Raw genomic sequence first — 23,492 nt, 5'->3', positions numbered from 1 at the left:
TTTAATTTAGTTTTTTTTGTTTGAAAGGTGGCTTGATCGAGAGTGTTCTTAGCTATCGTCCAAGAAAATCGGTTCAGCTATTTGAAAGTTTCTTTCTAGTTACTGTAACCTTCACTTGTCGGGGGTGTTATAAATTTTTAATTTACACTTGTAAAATACTTATGACGGTTTCAATTGAACGAAACGTACACGCCCTCAAGTCTTTGTACGTAATTATATAAGTACATAAGTCCAAATTTGATATGTCGCGTAAGCATCGCGTAAGCCGATATAGAGTCGTTCGTATATTAATAATTGAGGACCAATATAGAGTTGCGGACAATTCCAAAGTGCTTATTGTTTTTGAGCCTTCCTATAGAGCAAACATGTCGTCGTAGATTTCTCTAGACTTCTTGATTTATTAACTGTATCGGTGGTCAGCTACATGAAGAATTTTTTCGGACTAAATATTTGTAGTGTGCAGGTAAGTAATATCAGTTGAGATAGTGTAACAGTTGTTATTAAAGTGTAAACGTTGTTTGTGAAAGCCAAAATTCTATAATACCTATAAACTATAAGTGTAAATTGAAAATTTGTAACAACCCCGACAAGTGAATGTTACAGTAACTAGAAAAGAGCTGATAACTTTCAAACGGCTGAACCGATTTTCTTGGATTATAGCTAAGAACACTCTCGATCAAGCCACCTTTCAAACAAAAAACTAAATTAAAATCGGTTCATTGGTTTAGGAGCTACGATGCCACAGACAGATACACAGATACACACGTCAAACTTATAACACCCCTCTTTTTGGGTCGGGGGTAAAAATCACCATCGCTGGCTCTATGCACCAAGTGGCCCAGTACATATTCGTCGAGTGTATTCTCTGAACATGGGCCTACGTAGGTATTAGGTCGCCTGTGTGTACATGGCCAAGACATTTTGAACAATATAGAAACAGAGTATACACAAAATTCCGATCATGTATCACGTATCATAGTCATGCACCACATGAGATTTGGATTAGCAAAGAATATCTTTAGTTAGCTTATAAAAATAATTTATTATCGCTGAACTGTATTTATTAACTTTTGGAATAAGACTTTTCTTATTATTTTACAGAAATGATAGATCAAACTGTAGAAGATGAACGTGCTCCTGAAATTGAAGAAAAATTTGCAGATGGAAATAAGGTAAGAATAATGCAGAAAATAAATTTTTGTACATGGTTGTATTTCTTAATAGGCAAGTATACGTTTGATTCAAGTCAGGCCAATACCAATTGGCATTTTACCGATGGCGCGGGCGGCCGGAAAAAATATTATATCTCAGCATGTATCATGCGGTGGCTCTAGTAAAAGACAACAAATTGCTTTTATATAGGCTATATTTATATTTTTTATAGTATATAAATTTATAGAATGTACAGGGTATTTTTATTACATTCAGTGCCACAAAAACCGTAGTCGGATTACCGGGCACTGCGGTTACTTATAAGCCATACTAATATTATAAATGCGAAAGTGTGTCTGTCTGTCTGTCTATCTGTCTGTCTATCTGTCTGTCTGCTACCTTTTTACGGCCCAACAGTTTAACCGATTCTGACGAAAGGAATTGAGTTAGCTTATATCCCGGGGATGGACATAGGCTACTTTTTATCCCGGAAAATCAAAGAGTTCCCACGGAATTCCTAAAGACCCATCCTTTTAACCGATTTGCATGAAAGGTACCGAGGTAGCTTGCGTCCCTGTAATTAACATAGGCAACTTTTTATTCCAGAAAATCAAACAGTTCCCACGGGATCTTTAAAAACCTAAATCCACGCGGACGAAGTCGCGGGCATTCTCTATTAGTTATATATATTATTACCTATTGGTTTGATTAACTTACAGGTAGCGTATTAGAATAGAATAGATATATTTTTGAATAGTCAAACGCATCTACCACTGGTTCGAATGCGTTTCCTACCGATTCCTACTAAGTGAGATAGGTAGGTTGGTAGAGGTACCTACATGTACAGCGCAGCAAACTCTATCGAGTTCTCCATACCATATTTAAGTCACCTAAAAGTTAGGTATATTTATGGCTATACTTATTACTTATATTTATATATTTATTAACCATTGTCTTAGCCTGACGTGACTAGCTTACAAGCACTCTAACTTACATTAGGTACCTATACAAGCACCAACAGCAATGTGGCTTGGTGATTAATGATTAGGATTAATTAAATGGAAGCTTAAACTATTTAATTAATACTAATAATACCAATTAATTGAATTTATCACTTATGTCATAAACTAGGAATCTCTACTTAAGTAGGTATAATAAAATTGGAATTGGACGGTTTGTATACCAACATCACACTAATATTATAAAGGCAAAAGTTTGTATGTGTGTGTGTGGGTGTGTGTATGTTTGTTACTCCTTCACGCAAAAACTACAGGACGGATTTGGCTGAAATTTGGAATGGAGATAGATAATATCCTGGATTAGCACATAGGCTACTTTTTGTCCCGGAAAATCAAAGAGTTCCCACGGGACTTCGAAAACCTAAATCCACGCGGGCGAAGTCGCGGGCATCGGCTAGTTAAATATATTTTGAAATATTAATCGGAAGAAACATTATCGATATAAAGCCCAAAACAGTATTTTTTTAATTTGTCTTTGTCCTCACGCTGAAACGCTTTTTCTTTATAAAGTTTGTACTGTTAGTATATGTGGCTCATGATATATAGATATGTCATATAATTACTAACTTTATTATTTTTACCTATTTATTTCTTTATCTAAATACGTTTTGAGTTTGGAAAAAAATACATATGTATTATGTTCGGGTGAAAGATTGACTTTTCAAAGCACAGGGAACCGTAGTTTAGGGTTAACTTTGGGGCTGGCCACGTTGCCCTTAAAGGTGCCCACGCACTTGAACTGAACTGCAGCTGAAATGTGCGTCGCGTCAGCGCCCCGCACGATATTCTCTCCAGCCGCGCCGCGCAGCAGTGATGGAAGTTCAGCTGCAGTTCAGTTCGAATGCGTGGGCACCTTTACTCCGCTTTAAGCTGCCGCTTTATTATTTCATAAAAAACCTCATGTTTCATATATAAAACCATTGTACATAAAAGTTTTTTTAATGCATAAATAATTTAACTATTTTTATGGATTTCAGGTATCAGATTACGGTCAGCTAGGGTTGAAAAAAAAGCGAAGGAAGTTTTTTTCAAGGTTCATTCCGAGAATTGGTAGGTTGGCTCAAATATTAAACTTATCATTGGATGTAGTATAATATAATTTACGAAAATGTACTTGGATTACCAAAAATAGTAAATGATCAACAAAATAAATTATATCATTTTAATTTAAAATATTATTTGATCAATTAGTATTCATAATAATATGATAAATCAACTACTGACTCTGTCACATTATACTTAGCCAGTTATTTTTAACCCCCGACCCAAAAAGAGGGGTGTTATAAGTTTGACGTGTGTATCTGTGTGTCTGTGTATCTGTGTATCTGTCTGTGGCACCGTAGCGCCTAAACTAATGAACCGATTTTAATTTAGTTTTTTTTGTTTGAAAGGTGCCTTGATCGAGAGTGTTCTTAGCTATAATCCAAGAAAATCGGTTCAGCCGTTTGAAAGTTATCAGCTCTTTTCTAGTTACTGTAACCTTCACTTGTCGGGGGTGTTACAAATTTTTAATTTACACTTGTGTAAATTAAAAGCGGTATACAAAACAAAACTTTGTATGACAATTCGGAAATCGTCGTATAAAGTGTCTTATTATATACGTATGTAGTTTGTCTATATTTGACTATTAACGATCATATCACTTTTCCAAATAGCAAGACGTGGCGATTCCAAAAACACCGACATTAAAGTTATAAACTATCTTGACCATAACCAAGAATTGTTGAAGGACTATGTCATGAAGAGCGTGACTGCAAACCAGTTGCAAAGTTGGCTGGATCAAAAAATGTCCCTTGAACCTGTAAGTTGTGGTAGTCTTGTTTAGAATTAATCAATCCCTGGGTAGTGTCCACATTAACCATAGGAACATAGGATTTGCTTTATATTTTCATCTTTAAAATTGTATTATCACAAATGTGTTAAACATTTTTTGAAAATTAATAAAATTTTGTAATAACATATTACCTATGCATTTTCAAATATCGAGTACGTTCCGAGTATATTAAAGCTTATGTATGTAGTGACTATCTACTTACCTACGTACAATTTGGGCCGGCGACATTTTTGCTGTTGTGTCGTGCTTTTGGTTATGAACGTCTGAAAGATAAGTCTATATCTGAAAGGCAGTCTAGTCGTGTTCGTTGTCATCCCCACTATTTCGAGAAAAAACGACCAGGAACAATAAATCTTAAGTTTTCACGAAATTACCGATTTCAGGAAAAAACTGATCCTACCAATAGTCAAAGCTTAATAAGAAAGAGGGACACTCCAAAAGATTTTTTTATGGTAAGCTGGATTTTCTTTGCCGCCTATTAATTATCATTTTTGATTTCGGTAGTTACGTGTATTTTGAAGAATCACTTGCTTTAACGGTGAAGGAAAACAATGAGAGTCTCCATAATGTTCTCAAAGGTCTGCCAGGTCAGAAGTGTGTGACCAAATCTGGATACTTGGTCAGCGTGGTGGACTATGGCCCAGACTTTTCTCATGCTGAGAGGAGACCAGTGCTGAGTAGTGACCTGGCACTGGATTGATCATGATGATACTGAGGATGATGATAAAGTATGCAATTTTTTTTTGTATATATTCTTATAAAAGTTAACAAGAATTTTTTTCGATAACTAGGCCATAAGTATTCATTACAGAACTGTGAAACTAAATTAAAACAGAATTGGAATGAACTGTCCTCTATCCTGGAACTTTTGCATTATATTACATCGGCAGTGACCATAGATGCATACAGAATTTATAAAATAGATCCCAACGACTCAAATTCAATAAAATATTTGATATTGGACTCACCTAATGTAAGTAGTTTTAAAAACTAATGTTTTATGCCTTTTCTGGAGATCTGGGAATCTTGTAAAGTGCCATGTTAGGAAAAGTTTAAAGTGAAATAAAAGTTCACTCTACCACTACGTTATAGAAATAGAAATATTCTAAATTCAAACAAACTTTTATAAGTACTTTTGAATCGTCAAATACATCTGCTATCAAGTGGGGGTGGCTCTCAATGATCGAGGGTTTTATGGATATTTTACAATTTTTTATGAATGTTTTTAAACCTAATATTTCTTCATTTCAGTCCGTCACATTAGAAACTGAGTTTTCTTCAGCAGATGGTAATATAGTAAAACTTGTTTTAGAAGCGGCAAGTAAACAAAAATCTTTACGCCTTTCAAGAGAAAACTTTTCAGGATTTCCCAAAACACCCAGTACTTTACTCCATACATTTGGCTTTAAAAATGAGGTAGATTTCTTTCTATTAAGTATTTATTAAAATTTGTCTTTCGTTACTAATAATTAACTACTGTTCTTGAGCATAAAAGGATATAAAAAGAAATAAACTTGATTTTATATTTTTCATAGAAAGAAGCAAACCATTTATTTTACCAACCTATAACAACTATCGGAAAAACAATATACGTGGTTGAAATGTGGCGCATTAAAGACAAATTTGATGATAAAGACGAAGAAATATGTGCTAATATTGTAGTTGCCTTTCATTATTGTAATTTGTACATGGTTAAACAGAGAGAAAGCAACATGTCAGACATCTTACTAGATGTAGTAAAGTAAGTAAAAGATATTACTAGTGAGTTAAGCTCTGAAATTGATCGTAAATTAGCATAGTAGTAGGTATATGAAATAGTAGGAAACATTTAATGCTAAGAATATAATGTGTGATTCAAGATATTATGAAAATGTTTCAGGACTATATTTAAAGAGATGATATCGCTTGATCAACTAATAAAAAGTATATTGAAATCCGCTCAAAGACTAGTTAACGCGGATAGAGCATCTTTATTCCTTGTAGATAACGATAACTCTGAACTTGTTTCTACCGTATTTGACCTAAAACTTGACCATGAACAAGACAAAAATGGGATACAACCTGTTAGAATGTCAATCAAACAAGGGATAGCTGGATGTGTTGCGTCAAGTGGGGAAGTATTGAACATTCCGAATGCATACTCCGATGACAGATTCAACAGGTGAGAATATCATTTAGTACCTAATAATTTCCTATATTATGTTACTATAGGAAATTACTACTAATTTAATAATATTTTCCTATATTATGTATAGGAAATTAGTACTAAATTTACTATCACATATATAGTTGATAGGTTATTGCCTGGGAAGATACTATATTGATTAAACCTAGACCTAGAAAAAAATGCGAAAATCAACTAAGGATTTACTTTTAGCAAGGTGGATATGGCTACTGGATATAAGACAAAAAGTATTTTATGCATGCCAATTAAGGTTCGAGGAAAAGTTATAGGAGTGGTTGAAATGATAAATAAGATAAATAATTTAAATTTTGACCACGAAGATGAGATTGCTTTTCAAAAGTTTTCTATATTTTTCGGGCTGGCTCTTCACAACGCTAAGTTGTATGCTAAAGTTAAGAGAAACGAGGAAAGATTTCAAGTGGCTATGGAGGTGTTAAGTTATCACAATACTTGTAAGGACAATGAAGTGCAAGAAGTCCAAAATGAAAATTGGGCTTTACCAACCAATTTTAATGATTTTTATTTAGATCCCTACGAATTAGATCATTTACAGAAATGTAAAGCTGCTTTAAAAATGTTCGATATTCTATTTGATATTTCGAAATTCGATTCCACGGCTGTAACAAAATTCATATTGACGGTAAAAAAGAACTATAGAATGGTACCTTATCATAATTTTGATCATGGATGGTCAGTAGCACACACCATGTACGTAATATTGAAAAATGACTATGAACACCGGTTTGACTACAAAATGGTAAGTCAATTTATAAAACTAAATACAAAATGAAATATACTGATACATATATTAATAAATATAATGACTTTCCTAGAAATTAGCGTTATTTGTGGCGTGTCTATGTCACGATTTGGATCATCGAGGCTATAATAACGACTACCTGAAAGAAACAGAAGCACCGTTGGCAGCTATGTACTCCTCATCACCTCTAGAACATCACCACTTTAGTATTACAGTAACTATTTTGCAACAGGTAACTTTGAGCATTGGTAAAAATATTATGATTTTACTTTATATTGAAATGTATTTACACCTGTGTAAAATTAATGCCACTAAATGCTATTTTAATTACCTAACTCCATTTTATTAGGATGGACACAACATCTTCTCTCAGTTATCCCGTGAAGATTATAAAGAAGTTCTAGAACACATAAAACAGAACATATTAGCCACTGATCTTGCTGTTTTTTCTACCAATTTAGCTCAGTTCAAACATATTTTTGCCGAAAATTCAGATCAACAAACTTTCAATTGGGAAATTCTCAGGAACAGGTAAAATGCTCAACGAATATTTTTTGACCGAGCGAAGTGAAGTCTAGTGAATTTTAATTTTGTCTATACGCCTATCTGTAAGTCTGTCAGTTTTTCTGTCGGAACATTTTTCTGGAATTTCACAAATAATATTAATTAATTTAAGCCTATCAAACTAACTAACTAAGGTATTAACTTTAGCTAATTATCAAAAAAAAATTATTTTTTTTTAAAAACTTTACAATTGCTTAGTAAATGGCGATAACAGCGAATTTTAAGTTGTGGTATCATAGGGTCGCGTTTTATTGACCCTAATAAAACAGGTGTTTTGAACACAGGACGCGAGTAGTTATTTCAGAGCACTAGTTTAGATGCATAATTCTCTTCAAAAAGATACAAAATCTTTTAAATAATATGTTTTTCATAAATATGAAAATTTCAACTTTTCAGAAAGTTAGCCATGGCTCTGTCAATGACTGCGTCCGATCTTTCAGCTTCTGCTAAGCCTTGGACGATACAAATGAAAACTGTGGAAGTTATATTTGAAGAATTTTATTTACAAGGCGATAAAGAAAGGGAAGCCAATAAAACTCCAATACCTATGATGGATAGAACTAAACCAGACGATAAACCTACTAGTCAGGTGAATAAATATACCTATTAATTTTATTATACGCTATTACCCATGATCCTATATGAATCAAATTTGTTTTTTTTTTACATCTTTTTCTTTTCTTGAGTACCAAGATATTTTTAACCGATTTAAAAAAGGAGGAGGTTCTCAATTCGTCGGAATCTTTTTTTTTTGTCTCTTAAAGTCTATGGACAATTTCATCTAGAATTGGTTGAACAATTGAGCCGTGAAAAGACTAAAGACAGACATACCGACAGACAAGTAGAAAGGCGGGTGTATAATCAATTAGGGGATAAAATGTTAAGAAATTAAATCATTCATTGTTTTTCCTCAGGTCGCATTTTTAAATCACATTTGCATACCTTGCTATAGTATGCTTTATAAAATCTTTCCGCGAACGAAGCCTTTGTACGAAATGGTGTTGCAAAATCGTGATAACTGGCTATCCAGGTGTGTAAATGATGATTCAGAACACTTTGAAAAGGATAATACGTTAAGTTTGGGATCTGAATGATTCAGCAAGTCCAATGATTAAAAAATAAGTCTTATAGATACATTCTAAATGCAGAAAATAGTAATGCAATAGCAATGTTGCAAGGGAGTGTTTATATAATATAATAATAAACTGAAAGGTGAAGTTCAGGTGAATTCTATTTGAATACGGGCCATAAAAAATTTGGATAGGTAGGTACAAGTAAACTGGAAGCAATAGTTTAAGTAATAGACAGGACTTCGTCTGTGTTGGTGTTAGCTGGCGGGCGTGCTCTGCCTTTTTGCAGTGTTTTTTTTTGTTAAAACTGACTGGAAAGCGCTGTAAAGGGGTGTTGAGCGTATGTCGGCGAGTGCCGGCACAGACGGGGTCCATACTTGTATAGTTTAACTAACTTGTTACAAATAACTACAAACTTGAGATTGGCTAATCTTTGTAAAGCCAGATGAAAGAGAAAAAAAAAGTAATAGACAGCAAATCGTACTCTATATGTGTAAGGTTATTATGATATCTATCTATTGTATTAAATGCCTACTAAAATCATTAAAGATAATAAAGAATCATCTCAGAAGTTTCATTTATTGAATTATTATTGGAGGGTTTAAAAGTAAACTCTCCAATGAAATTAATAAAGGCAGGCGTTACTTTGCGAAAGTAGGTACTTGATATATAAGGAACCACAAGTTTAATTCGATTTAATCCGCCAAAACAGAAAAAAATCCGTATGCAGTGTGCGCACCACCCGCCCTACCACTACTAAAGAAGCAGAAAAAATGAGCAATACACACCACCAACACACAACACCACACAAATCTTCTAAAACACGCTCAACGTACGTTTCGATTGTTTCGAACCGACACCAGAGCGTTCTCGGGAGATCGTCGGTATCTCCTGAGGATGCTCCACAATGGACAATTTCCAAGTGCGGGTGCGGTGGTGTCGCATGCTGTATGTGGTCCATATAGAGAATCAAGCTTATGGTTCCTTGTAAATTAATTTATGAATATTGCAAATTTAATTTGTAAATTTTAATAATCATCTTTTTTAACCCCTGACCCAAAAAGAGGGGTGTTATAAGTTTGACGTGTGTATCTGTGTATCTGTCTGTGGCATCGTAGCTCCTAAACTAATGAACCGATTTTAATTTAGTTTTTTTTGAAAGGTGTTCTTAGCTATAATCCAAGAAAATCGGTTCAGCCGTTTGAAAGTTCTCAGTTTCTCTTTTCTAGTTACTGTAACCTTCACTTGTCGGGGGTGTTATAAATTTTTGATTTATACTTGTTATCTTTAGGTAATAAATTAAACAACGCATTTTTTCAACCAATTTTCAAAACGCGAAACTTGTTTTTAGATTTTACATTTTAGGCTAAAAGTCCTTAGTAAATAGATGAGCGATAACTAAGTGTATTATGTGGTAGATATCATTGACTTACGAAGCGATGCGTTGTAAAAGTAAAGCTAAAACAAACCATTGTGATATTGCTTCTTCTTTATCAGACGGCGCGAGTTGAAGTTAAAAACTAACCCTCATTCCTCTAGCTCATATTCCCTATTAATATTATAATAAAGTGTAAGGGTATATATCCGTCTGTCTGGTAGCTTTTTACGGTCCACTCCGTTTAACCGATTTCGACGTAGAAAAATAGCTTGTAACCCGGGCTAGATATAGGCTATTTCTTGTCCCAAATAATCAAAAAGTTTCTCTAGAATTTTTCAAAGACCTCTCGGAACGGACATGGGCTATTTTTTGTCTCAGAAAGTCAAAGAGTTCCCAGTGGTTTTTTAAGAAATCGAATCCACGCGAGCCAAGCCGCGGGCATCATCTACTCAAAAATGAATTACGCATACAATTACACTATAAAAAAACAACAAGTAAAACAAAAGGCCATAGGTATTTCCATGTATTTTTCGCTAATTTGATTTCAAAATTCAAGAGTTGCTATAGTGGTGCCATTTTTTGCAATGTTGTGAGGCTCGAGATCGTAGAACGTGAGAAGGAATCTGTTAACAAAAGAATAATACGGTAACTATTCATAAAATTTGTAGGACATTGCAGCCTAAATTGCAGCTATAAATAAAATAAAATATATTGAGTACACTTTGCTTAAGGGGGGTCTCTCCGTCACTTGCTTCATACAAACGTAGTTCCAATTTCATTTGAATATTAAGCAACCAAAGTCCATGAAATTTTGCTGACATACTCTAGAAACTAATATCTGTGTCTGTGGTTTTCCAGATTTCTGTTAAAATATTCGGTTTCAAAGTTACGCGGTCTTAAAAATTTACATACAAATCTTTGAGCCCCTGTAATTTTAAAACTACATATTTTTAGAAATATCTAAAACACCACAGACACAGATATTAGTTTCTAGAATATGTCTGCAAAATTTCATGGACTTTGGTTGCTTAATATTCAAATGAAATTGGAGCTACGATTGTATGAAACGAGTGACGGAGAGAGCCCTGTTAAATACCTGTGTAAATTAAGTACAAATAAATATTTATTGAATGCCTTCGCCAAAGTCCCTTAGCGTTGCAATTTTTATTGGTGTTTCCTGATTCTATTGGTGGTTTTTTAGTTTTTTAACTCAATACAATAAGGAATCACCTATGTAATATTACATCCCATCTTTATTTTAAATAAAAAACTATAAAATTACGAAATTGAATACAAAACACCAATGTAAATCTAAACTTTCATCTATTATGTTAATAAATTTAAATATTTATTATTAAGTAAGTATATTAAGGTGATAAAACGTAGGTATTTATATTTTTATACGATACCTATATGTAAATCTGGTAAACTGTTCCTAAATGGGTAAAACATAAGACTACCTAGCTAGACGAAGCCGGAGTAGGTCAACTAGTATTTCATATAATGTGTATTACCTTCCAGGTTTCACGCCGAGTTCACTTTGCATAACTGCCGACAGTAATTTAGCTATTCGTTTGTTTTCTTCCGGCCCCAAGTGGCCAATAGATTCCAGAGAAGCAGTTGCTGCAGGTAATGTTGAGTCACCGTCTATTGACAGTAGGCAGTCACCTTGAACCATGCAGGTGAATTTCTAGAAATACTAAATAATTATTTTATTTGCATAATAAAAACCAGCTTTAATTTGAGCTATGCACTTGGGAAGATACTGGGGGAGTTCCTATGGTCACCACCCGGCTCCATCATCTACTTCAGCATTGTATTTATCAGATCAAAGTAGCACGGGTACGTGTCGTCATTATATACTAATTACCAAACACCCTGTATATCTAAATAACTTGTCAATACAAATTTAACGAGCCCAAACACGGCAATGTTACCTACTTGAAGAGTTCCTACGTCCACCTACCATCATTAGACCCTAATCATCTAGGTCTACAGACAAATTCAATGAGCCAAACACGATGGAGCTATCCTGAGAAGTTGAGGAGTTCTTATGGGAACCTTCCAACTCCATTGTGAGACCTCCTCCATGGTACCATAATATAATTATTGCATCATCATTGAAATTACATAACATATTATATGTGTTCCAAACAGCTACATCGGTTCAGAAGTTTTTTCTGGAGCATTCCCAAGCAGTAGATCTATTCCATTCTAGTAGTAATAGTAAAAATGGACTATTCAAAGCACTTATTAAACTTTATTTCAATAAGGATAGATTATATTAAGTACTAATGGGAGAGCCAGTGCGTTCCAGACCTTCGTTATTTTATAAAAGCTAAAAGTTTCTCTGCGTAGGTAGGTATTGCCTCCAACACAGGGAGGAACGTTCTGCGACTATGAATTTTGGAAGATAACAGATAATAAATGTGTAAAAATCTTACTTCAAAGTATAGTCTAATTTTATGAATTTTCTTCGGAACAGTATTAAAAATCACATCATGCATTGCCAAACAAGTTTTTTCAGGCTTTATAAAATAACGAAGGACTGACACGAGTGGACTCTTAGTCCATACCTATTATTATAAGAACAAAATATCTCGCTCATAATCTTTTTGAAATAAATATTAAGTATTTATGCAAAAAATTATAGTCACACTCGCAATCTGAATTAAGTCTGTATGTAGGTAGCTTCTTTGTAATAGGTACTTACTTCAGCTTCCTTTTTGACTCCATCTACAAGAACTGGAATAACCTTAGCCATAAAATCTTTAGTAACTTGCGATTTAGGTACGTTAGTGAAAATTTTTAAAACGGGCATTTTTATACACTATATCAATTGTTTTTTCTTAATAACAGTTTCAATAAAAGAACAACTGGCATGATATGTTGTTAACTTTAAAATGTCATTCTCGTGATTGCGATAAACGTATAGAATAACTAGGTATAGGTGCTATGTAGGGTTCCGTAGTAATGCTGATAAGCTTTTTACTGTTATACAACACCAAAAATTATATTAGAAAGGGTTGTGCTTTAATTTTCTCTGACATTATAGTGTTAGTTCCAAATACACTAAATACGTCTACACATTGCTTTAATGGTCTTGGTCGACTATTCTATAACTTTATTAAATTTCAGGCTATGAGCTTTCTGAATGAAATGGCAATGCCATACCTAGCTACTGACAGATTGAGAGTTTGATAGACGGAAAACATTTAAAATGTTAAGAGGGCTCTCTCCGTCACTCGTTTCATACAATCGTAGTTCCAATTTCATTTGAATATTAAGCAACTAAAGTCCATGAAATTTTGCAGACATATTCTAGAAACTAATATCTATGTCTGTGGTTTTCCAGATTTCTGTTAAAATATTCGGTTTCAAGGTTACGCGGACTTAAAAATTTTCATACAAACCTTTGAGCCCCTGTAATTTTAAAACTACATATTTTTAGAAAAATCTAAAACACCACAGACACAGATAATATTAGTTTCTAGAATATGTCTGCAAAATTTTATGGACTTTGGTTGCTTAATATTCAAATAAAATTGGAACTACGATTGTATGAAACGAGCATAAACGAGTGACGGAGAGAGCCCTGTTAACGACTAAATTCAAAGGATTTCTTGAAAGCCGAAGGAACCCTGAAAATCCCCTTATCATTGTTTATAAATAGATAGTGAAGCGATATGCCTTGCTTACTTCAAAATAATACTGTTTGTTTACAAATAAGTGTGTAAATTATCTAAAATAATATAAAATAATATAATTTATCGATTTGCTCATTTTATCGAAGCGGCGTTACTGCAGTGTATTACTTAATTGCCAGGTATATTTTTTTTGTTCGTAGATATATTGAAATCGATTTTGTTAAAATCGGTCATACTTTTTTTCTTTGTATCAATCAGGTGTCTTGAAATTTCGACACACGAATTTTTGATTATTATAACAGGAGCTTATGGACGTCATAAAATGTTTGTGAAAATAATATTAGCTTAGACACGATTGGGCGTATTATTTGTAATTTAGGCGATTTATATTTTAATATTTTCTGAAAAAGTAAGTTTTATAGTTACTTTTTTACTCTGATTTAAATAAAATAAAATCGAAGCGACAAGCTTTTTGTCAAAGATTGTAATTGTACCTACGTATTTTTTCACCTTTTTAAATACGTTTGTACAATACGTTCACGTTGTGGCATAATATTCCATTTAAGATAGTAGGTACTTTAAGTAAATCTTGGTGTTTCTATTTCAAAATACATTTAAATGAACACATGAGTTTACAGCAAATGAATAAACTTGAGAAAGCTTATTAACCTGACTGCCCTAACTTAATATAATTATTTTCTTCTTTCGGTACAGATTAATTATTATTGTTCTATTCACGCAACATTGATATCGATTCCGGGATCTGCCTATTGTCTTAAGAACGATGAACTTCGTCTTTCGAAAGTGACACTTTGATGGAGTTCAAATAGCTTCGTGGTGCCGGGTGCAATTATTTTTACTTCCTTTTTATTTTTAGTTACTCTCATAGTCTCGTCATGTTAATGTGTCTATGTGTCACAGACATTTTATTCTAACAAATAAAGTTTTAAAGTCGTGGCTAGGTGTTAATTTCGGTGGGGTTTATCAGGGCAAAATTTTTTACCAAACTCTTTCATGAGAACAAGCTTTTTACACGTTTCCTGGTCAGCATAATTAAATGAAATTATTTTGCTTTATGTCTAGAGTTTTGCGTTTGAACTCTCTTGTCTAGTAAGAGTAGTAATGTAACTTTTTACCACTTTATTATAGGCGGATATTTTATAGGGTAGCTTCTGAACACCAAAATTGAGAATTGAAATTTTTTGCATGTATGCACAGTGCATACGCCGTGAAAACTTTTAAATTACAACAAGCTTTTTTCCGTAACTTCATTCGTGTGGATTCAGGTTATTTGAAAATCCCTTTGGAATTTCTCAAAATCCTTTATGGGGTGTATAATGTAAGAAAACCAAGCTGCAAGATTTCAAGTCTCTAGACCCGGAGAATTTTGACCTACGATGATATGTGGGTACCTAAGTTAGTTTCTCTGAAATATATAAATATGTATGTTCTATGTTTATATCTTTTGGAGAAACTGACTTAGTTATTACTCACATTAATCCTTGATGCATCAAATCAAATTATTTTTAATTTTTAGTTTGTGGTTACTAAAGTCGTTTTTTTGTTTTTTTTATATTTAAACGATATTCGTATGAAATATACATGATAGTTCATTTATACACCCCTGATGATCCGGCCCACTACTGAGCACTACTGAGAAGAGCCCTAGAGAACTTCTAGAAATACAGGTTCCTTCCGATGTTTTTCTTAACCGTTGAAGTAAGTGATAATTAACTTCTTACACAATATTATACATACATACTTGGATTTAAGGAATAGTAAAAATAAGTAAGAGGTCAAACGTGTTCAAATGCTTAGTTGCGACAAGCGTTGTCCCTGTTTTAGTGCTGACACGGATAGTGTCTGCTGTGTAAAGTAGCCTTATTAGAATAAAATTAACTTCTTTTGCAACTGACATTTTCTCAAACCTTCAAGTTCTAACACGTATAATATCGCATAATGGCCTTTCCCAAAAATGTCCTTGTAACAGACAAACAGACACGCATTTATAATTTATAATTAGCTTATGGATTATATACTTATTTCTATTGTTCATGTAGATATTATGAAAAATTATTATTATTTACCTATATTGTAATTATTATTGGACAATGAAACAAGATATATAAAGATCTCTGGAATATAGCACTACATTTTAAATATATTATGTATTCGATGAACATTTTAGTTTAAAAGCTAATAATAAGGTATAGTTTCTTGGAATTTATCGAAAACAATCTATCGTGACCCGGTTTGGAACAAAGATCCCGTAATAGCCGCCACAGCCTTATTTTTATTATAGCATTGTTATGTCATTGTGTAAGTCCGGTCTTTGTGAGGTTAGAGTTACGTGACCAGTGATCAAGAAAATAGACGCGTGGTATAAATATATCTACTGATGGACTGCTAACAGAGGACTCTCCGTCACCCGAGCCATACAAACGTAATTTTGTAAAGACGACGTATAGAAACTAATAATAATTTTATATCTGCGGTTTGCCAGTTTTCCGTAAATATCACTAGTTTTAAGGACCCTGGTTTAAAAATATGAACTTATGTAACTTTTTGAGACCTTGCAGCGTGTAGCTGGAACCCATGTGTTCCTAAAAAGTATCTGCAAAATGTCACTGATATTTATTGGGTTATTTACTATTCAAATGAGAGTTAAACTACGTTTGTTTGCAGCACACTACGAATAAACCCCTCTTAAATGTTGAACATGCATAATAGCAACCTGAGTAGGTACCATTATAACTGCTAACTTTATTTTTAATAGTTTTATTATTTTCTCTTAGTTAACCCGCACCGGCTCCGCCCGGATGGATTTACCTATCCCATGTATAAATGTGTCATATTAAAACAGGATAAAAACCTTCCTCGAGGGTATTCTGGCAAAACCAGCGAACTCTATATACTTACATAATAGGCACCTGTGTTATCCAGGATGCCTAAATGTGCAATTTCTAGCGACATAAAAAGGTAATTAAAATCAAACCAAAATTTTCATCAAAAATTTCGTGGTTTTATGTTGTATGAGCGTTCACTTGGTATTTACTCATTTATTATTTAAACAAATCTTGTGTATAAAGTCCAACCGCGTTTATGTAACTTCGGTGAGTGTAAGCCCTTTTAACGCCTAGCAAGAAAATTCGAATGTGTCGAGCACATGAGTGTGTCGAGTGTGGACGTAATATCGAGTACTCTGTAGGTATGCTCTTTATGAAGTATATCTGCGATGGGACCCAGTTAACTAAATTACATAAGATGAAGTGTTGACTGTAAAATATTGCTTCTATAGAGCAAAGGGCTCAATGAAAAGCTGAGTATATACTACGTTACATAATTTTCTCGTTATTTATAAGTTCATAGAGACATTTGTAAGTTCAATAAGATAGCCAAGCTGTTAACTTTACAGGATAGCCCACAGATAGTACACTTCTTATTTATACAAGTGTATATTAAAAATATAACTAGAAAAGAGCTGATAACTTTCAAACGGCTGAACCGATTTTCTTGGATTTAGCTAAAAACACTCTCGATCAAGCCACCTTTCAAACAAAAAAAACTCAATTAAAATCGGTTCATTAGTTTGGGAGCTACGATGCCACACACAGATACACAGATACACACGTCAAACTTATAACACCCCTCTTTTTGGGTCGGGGGTTAAAAAGCAAGACGTGCATTGCTTCTATACATAATATAAAATTTAAGTTACGGTTGCAAGACGGAGACCAATTTGAGTGATTTCTTTTTTCGATGAAAGAGAGTTTGCGACATGGTCCAAAAAATATCTGGTTCTAATCCCTCATCCTGATGCTAGGGGAGTGTAAGTATTAAACTTAATTTAAGGATTCAATAAGACGTGTTGACGGTGAATTAATATTGTTGGGCCCAAACAAGTCTTGATCATTGAACTCTAAGTCCTAACTTACCAACTGCTAAGCTGTGGGAATTCCGGAAATGTTGATAGTGAATTGATATTTTAGGCAACAAGTACTTAATAGATACAACTTCATGAAATACTAATGTGCGAGGACTGAGGAACTGGGTATTGTTAGCACCCAGGCGCTATTTGGGCATGGATCTCTATACAGGAGGTATATTTTCAATAATTTCACTTATCTCACCTAACCCTGCCTCGCTTATGGTCCTGCATTGAGGTGCTATGAATTGGTCGCATTATTCACATGACTTTGCAGCAATGTATCTAGCTTTTATCTTACTTCCTGTAACAACGACTCTGCCCTTTACGATGTGAAACCAACGGTAAGCCATAAATAAATATTTCCTAGAAGGTATCTATACTACAAACAACTTTCATTCCTTGCTGGACTCCCACTGTAAGCTAACATATAAATAAAAGGTAAGTATACAATATTATTATTGTTACCATATATTTATATATTTAATTTAATTTTGTTTTCGATCGCACATATTCCTTTAACAATGTAATTATTATTGATGTCCTTCCCCGGAAAATATCCTAAGTTGGTACCAAATTTCATCAAAATCGGTTCAGCGGTTGAGCCGTGAAAGCGTAGCAGACAGACAGACAGACAGACACACTTTCGCATTTATAATATTAGTACTCTTCTACTACTACTATATTTAGTAGGATAAGGATAGGATAAGTTCCTACCAAATTTCGATTAAGGCCAGAATAAAATGAAGTTATAGGATCAAAACACTCTCCGTAGAGTTTAAAAAAACCGGTTAGCATATTGTATAAGAGTTGTAATTTTTTAGCATAGCAATTATCAATAACAGCGTATTAATTTATTCGCTGTAGCTATTACCTATCCGGCTTTCTAAAGGAACACATTTATGTAATTGCTGACATCATATTTTCGTCGTCGGCTCAAGCATTATTCGGCATTTGACAATTGACCTGAGGCCTATAATCAAGGGAACATTCATGAGTGAAAGGTAAGGAGTATGGTGATGATAGACAGAGAGTTGCCATCCACTAGAGGCGGTGGCCGGTGACGTCCCGCAAAATTGACTGGTAAACAAGTATAATTTCAGTTTTTTGCTGGCAAACCAAAATAATTGAAATGACATACCATGCGGTCAGCAGTGTTTCCACTTTTAGGGATTTCAGCCTATTTCACGGCAAAACGACTAGGTAATATTAGATACAACTTGTCGTACAAGAAATAACACCATTTTCATATTATTTAATGTGCTACAACGTCTCGTAATATCCAAATCATTTTGTCCTCTGTATTATCGCCAAAGAAGCAACCGAGCTTTCAGTTGCCCATATGGTGGTGTAGGTAGGTAATTGTACTGTTACATATTGTAACTTTTCATGATTTGAAAACTGCTGAATTTCTTGCCAGCTCTTCTCAGTAGAATCTGCATTTTGAATCAGTGTAGAGTCACGGACGTAGCATTAAATACACTTATCTGGTGTTCTTAATGAAGTAAATAAATTTTGATTTTGAAATCATCTTCCGGTTTCCATTTTCTCTTTCGATATAAGGAATTATAAAGGCAAAGGCTTCTTTATAAGTAGGTATGTTGCACTTTAGGGTTCATGATCACTTACCACCCAGTGTGACTGCAACGAAGCGAAAGCGTATAGTGAGCGTTGATAGCTTAGTGTTTAAGATGTCGGCCTCCTATTCCGGAGGTTGGGATCCCGGGCATGCACCTTAAACTTTTGAAATTATGTACAGCAATTAAAATATCACTTGTTTTAACGGCGAGGAAACCTGCATGCCTGAGAGTTCTCCATAATATTCTTAAAGGTGTGTGAAGCATGGACTTGACTTGCTCCAGCAATGCGCGGGGCTACAATTGCTTGTATAGTATGGAATATTATTGTAAATTGAAGAATTGAAAAGAGCAACCGCGGAGTTTCTTGCTGGTTCTTCTCGGTAGGAACGGCATTTATTTCGACGATTCAGAAGCACTTGTAAAAGTCTACTTGAATAAATATTCTATTCTATTCTAAGTCTGCCAATCTGCAATTGGCCAGCGTGGACTGTGATCAAACCCTTCTACCTTTGCTCAGGAATGAGCCGGCAATGGATAGATGATGATGTAGAGTGATAAAATCTGTAGTGAATAAGCGAGTAGTAATTAGAGATGGTGTTCTCTACAATAAAAAACTGTATCTTCCGTAGTAATATGGCCGTTCGTCTGGCCCCGATAAACATTAATACCTACATACATCGTCATGTAGTCGTAAAGTTTCAAATTATGCAAAGTCCCATTAACTTCTTTTAATTGCATAACACTTGGTAATGTTAACCGATTCTTTTTATAACGCTACAAGTTAGTGGGTTGGTAGTTGGCCATATACAGATTGTTATGGAAATGAGATGGACAACCTGAATGAGAGTGTATCATTTCTCAATACACATCCACTAAAAAATAAATATGGAGGTGATTATTTTTAGAATTCAGAAGGAAAACATGAACCCTCGTAGAAGTATCACTTCGTTGTTTGTCCGTCTGCCGTGTCACCAATTCGGGGGAATCAAAACCTGAGTATTTTCCGTTGATCTTGAATCATTTATTATTTAAAAATTAAACTATACAAATCTAGCTGGCGTAGAATGGTGGCAAGAATAGTTGGTGAATTTCCGCGCTGGACAACCAGAAATGGCGATCTTTTCAGCAAAAAATGAGTCAGTCCGTTTGTCACCAGATGAAGCAATGAAAATGTCTCGCGAAAAGTTTTTAGCACTAAGACTCCATGGCCCAGAAGGTCACCACAACAAACTGAGCAAAAAGTAACTTCCAATAAGAGAGGCATATGCGCCGCTTATCGGGTGTATCGGTTATACCACGGGTCCAAAGTATCAATGCGTTGCATACCATATAAGGGCCCATTCCAGTTTCCAGGGATCCCTAGGTCTTGCCATCATCCCTACTATTTCCTGCCGTCTCAATAAGTGCAGGAGTATTTATGTTGGCGAGAGCGCTTTTGAGTGAACCATGCCGAAATAACCTAGGAGCGCTTCTTTGTCAAAACAATGCGTACATTTGCTTCATTTCTGTTCCTTTCAAAATATTGTAAGGATTTTTGCATAAGGCTTTCCACATTTTTTTTTCTTGATACCTATCGCCTTCCCATCAGCCGAAACAATGTTGAGTGACAATGGCTTATAATAAGTTCAAGTACGTGTTCGTGTTTTTCTCACGGTATTTACAGAATACATTACACATACTAGATGTGGCATAAAATATACTATAATGGCATCACCCTTCTTCTCGTCTTGATGAAATGTGTATATCAAAAACTACAATATGGGGCTATTTCAGAGCTGGATCTTAAGAGTCCGTAAACATTCCCACTCGACCATATTTTGGGCAAGTTTCAAATGTGTGCGTGTACCTACCTAGTACTACTTGGTCAAGCTAAGTTTGCACCTACCACTTGCCTTGAATTGCCACTTGAATGCCTTTCCTAATGAGAAGAACCAGCAAGAAACGGGGCGGTTGCTCTTTTCAAAGATTTGATATACAATCCGATATACAATTCCGTTAATTCCGATTTTTCGTGTCAAATTTTCTTTCGCAGTACCTATAAACTAACAAGTTCATAATACCACCAATGCTCGCTAACTTGTAAGTAGGGCAGTACACATCTACAACCTCTTCGCACTCATAAACTCTTGCGGAGATGTGGTCTCCTCGAATGAACCAATCGAGTCCAACCAACCCATGCGTCCCAACATCATCCTCACAGGAGGCGCCCTTGGAAGACTTCGTTCCCCGCTCTCTTTACTTATTTCTTCGAGATCTGGGACTTACGCTCAGACTGAGATTCGCGCTTACTTGCTGGCTCACAGTAGGCAGTGCGCAGCATATTCAATCCGAAACGAAAAAAAAACAAAGATCTATTATACTTAGTATGTAATAGGCACTATATGGTGACCCATGGTGAACCGTGCGTGCGCCTTTCTCATGCCCTTTTGCACTCTTTCAACATCGTATAGTTTATAAAAGAAACCCATAGTTAATCTTTCCTACTGAGCAGCTAATTATAATGTAACGAGAATCGAAATAACTAATTCTCGAGTGAAATACAAATGTGTAGGTAGGTAGGAGCAAGCTCATGGTTATGAGAGAACCCTGAGAATATAGGAAGCAACTGTTCCTGGTTAATAGATGACGAGACATGTATGTGGTTAAGCTTGTATGCTCCACTGTAGCGTCGCCCCTATTGGGCTGGTTTTGTTTCAGGTGTACTGTTGGCTTTGTCTTAGCGTCCCGTATGCTTTCGGCTATAATTATTATACCTAACGTCACAATAAGTCCTATAAGGGACAATCAGGCTATATTGGACAAACATATGACAAAAATAAATAAAAAATATCTAGTTTGATATTTTTTAATAAATATGTAAATTCCCAAAATATGGGTATTAGTAAAGATTACGTTTACTAATAATAATGTGTGCAAGAGGTGGTTTGCCAACTATTGCGTCGATGTCATAAGTAAGTACCGTGGCAACACAAATAAATGAATAAACAGAAAATTAATAATAAATAATAATCAAACATTCTTATCAAGGACTAATAAAATTAATATTATCGGGTTCACAAAAAAAAACCTACACAAGGTTCACAGTTAATTTTTGATAGTTTACATATTTTTAATATTGTGTAATTTATTCTTGTGATTTTCATTAGCATATAAATAGACAATTACATTGTATTTTTCTTAAAATATTTATATATTCCAAATTCAGGGGCGAATATTATATTATTGAAAGAATTATTTAAATTGGAAGTACCGTCCCGTCCAACTTTTGTCTGTAATATCAAAATAATATTGCAATTCTTGTGTTGGTCATAAAAAGTGTATTTTCCGGGGTATAATCGGCTTGAACGATTTTGAGGTTTTACGACTGAACATTAGAAAAGAAATATATGCAATGTAAAATTAATATTATATTATATAAAAATCTAAATCCACGTGGACGAAATTGTAGGCATAAAGAAGTAGGTACTACTTATAATATTATATCACCTGATGATCTTCGATCTTATAGTATACCAATAAAAAATATTACGTATTGCTACTTTAATAATAACCGAGATGTTTAAGATACAGTAGGTAACTGGTAGATATATAAAATAATTGGCTGTAGGATCCTAACAATGTGGTATTTATGTGGTCAAAAAGTGATCTCCTTTCATAACTGCTCAGTACCTAGTTACGCAAGCGACTTTCTTTGTAAATGCCACTAGTTCAGCAAATATCAACGAGCAATAAACTGTTGGAGTCGTGCTACATTTAAAAGAATTGGTATGAATAAAAACCAGACAATTGCGAGTCTTTGACGGACCCCATTTCTTTATTTTTTAAGATAATAAATAGAAAAAAATATAATTCGTACTCTAACTCTATCAGTACTAGTTAATGTTAGCCCTCACTCTAGGGGTAAAATAAAGGATTTTTTCTACTCACAAGTTCGGTTTTTCTTTGTCGCTAGAAATCTGCGTGGAAAAGTTCATTTTAGCCGCTAGCGTGGAAAAATCATTTCAAATTCGAACGTGAAGAACTATGGTTTGTGAATGGTGTAAAAAAAATAAAAACAAACTTTTTTCTGTGATTTCTAATACTATTCCGAAGAAGACATAAAAAATTAGACTTTATACCTACGTGGACGAAACATTTTATACGTCTTTGTTTCCTGTGATCTGCCAAGGCTACATTGATCCAAACTACAACACCCTCGACAAGTGAAGGTTACAGTAACTAGAAAAAACCTGATTTTCTTAGATTATAGCTAAGAAAATCAGCTCGTTTCAAGCCACCTTTCAAACAAAAAAACTAGAGTAAAATCGGTTCATTAGTTTAGGAGCTACGATGCCACAGACAGATACACACGTCAAACTTATAACACCCCTCTTTTTGG

General features: G+C 34.4%; 2 protein-coding genes across 2 annotated transcripts; one reads left to right on the top strand and one right to left on the bottom strand.

Moving 5' to 3' along the window:
• Window positions 1-335: 335 nt before the first annotated feature.
• On the top strand, window positions 336-8,844 carry LOC123880293 (probable 3',5'-cyclic phosphodiesterase pde-5). The gene is made up of 14 exons (XM_045928332.1): window positions 336-463; window positions 1,102-1,172; window positions 3,149-3,221; window positions 3,827-3,972; window positions 4,389-4,457; window positions 4,817-4,978; window positions 5,257-5,421; window positions 5,541-5,746; window positions 5,885-6,166; window positions 6,383-6,947; window positions 7,024-7,182; window positions 7,300-7,481; window positions 7,911-8,103; window positions 8,429-8,844. The coding sequence occupies exons 2-14, from the start codon at window positions 1,104-1,106 to the stop codon at window positions 8,606-8,608; spliced, it is 2,451 nt and encodes an 816-aa protein (XP_045784288.1). The 5' UTR covers window positions 336-463; window positions 1,102-1,103; the 3' UTR covers window positions 8,609-8,844.
• A 1,626-nt stretch (window positions 8,845-10,470) lies between these two features.
• LOC123880295 (macrophage migration inhibitory factor-like) lies at window positions 10,471-12,865 on the bottom strand. Its single transcript, XM_045928336.1, has 3 exons — window positions 12,676-12,865; window positions 11,477-11,652; window positions 10,471-10,585 (listed from the first exon to the last, which is right to left on the bottom strand). Exons 1-3 carry the CDS (start codon window positions 12,781-12,783, stop codon window positions 10,507-10,509), a joined length of 363 nt encoding a protein of 120 aa, XP_045784292.1. The 5' UTR covers window positions 12,784-12,865; the 3' UTR covers window positions 10,471-10,506.
• Between the last annotated feature and the right edge of the window lie 10,627 nt (window positions 12,866-23,492).

The sequence above is a fragment of the Maniola jurtina genome, chromosome Z (assembly GCF_905333055.1).
Source record: "Maniola jurtina chromosome Z, ilManJurt1.1, whole genome shotgun sequence".
In the NCBI taxonomy this organism is placed as follows: Eukaryota; Metazoa; Arthropoda; class Insecta; order Lepidoptera; family Nymphalidae; genus Maniola; species Maniola jurtina.
This window is presented reverse-complemented; position numbering and strand designations above follow the sequence as displayed.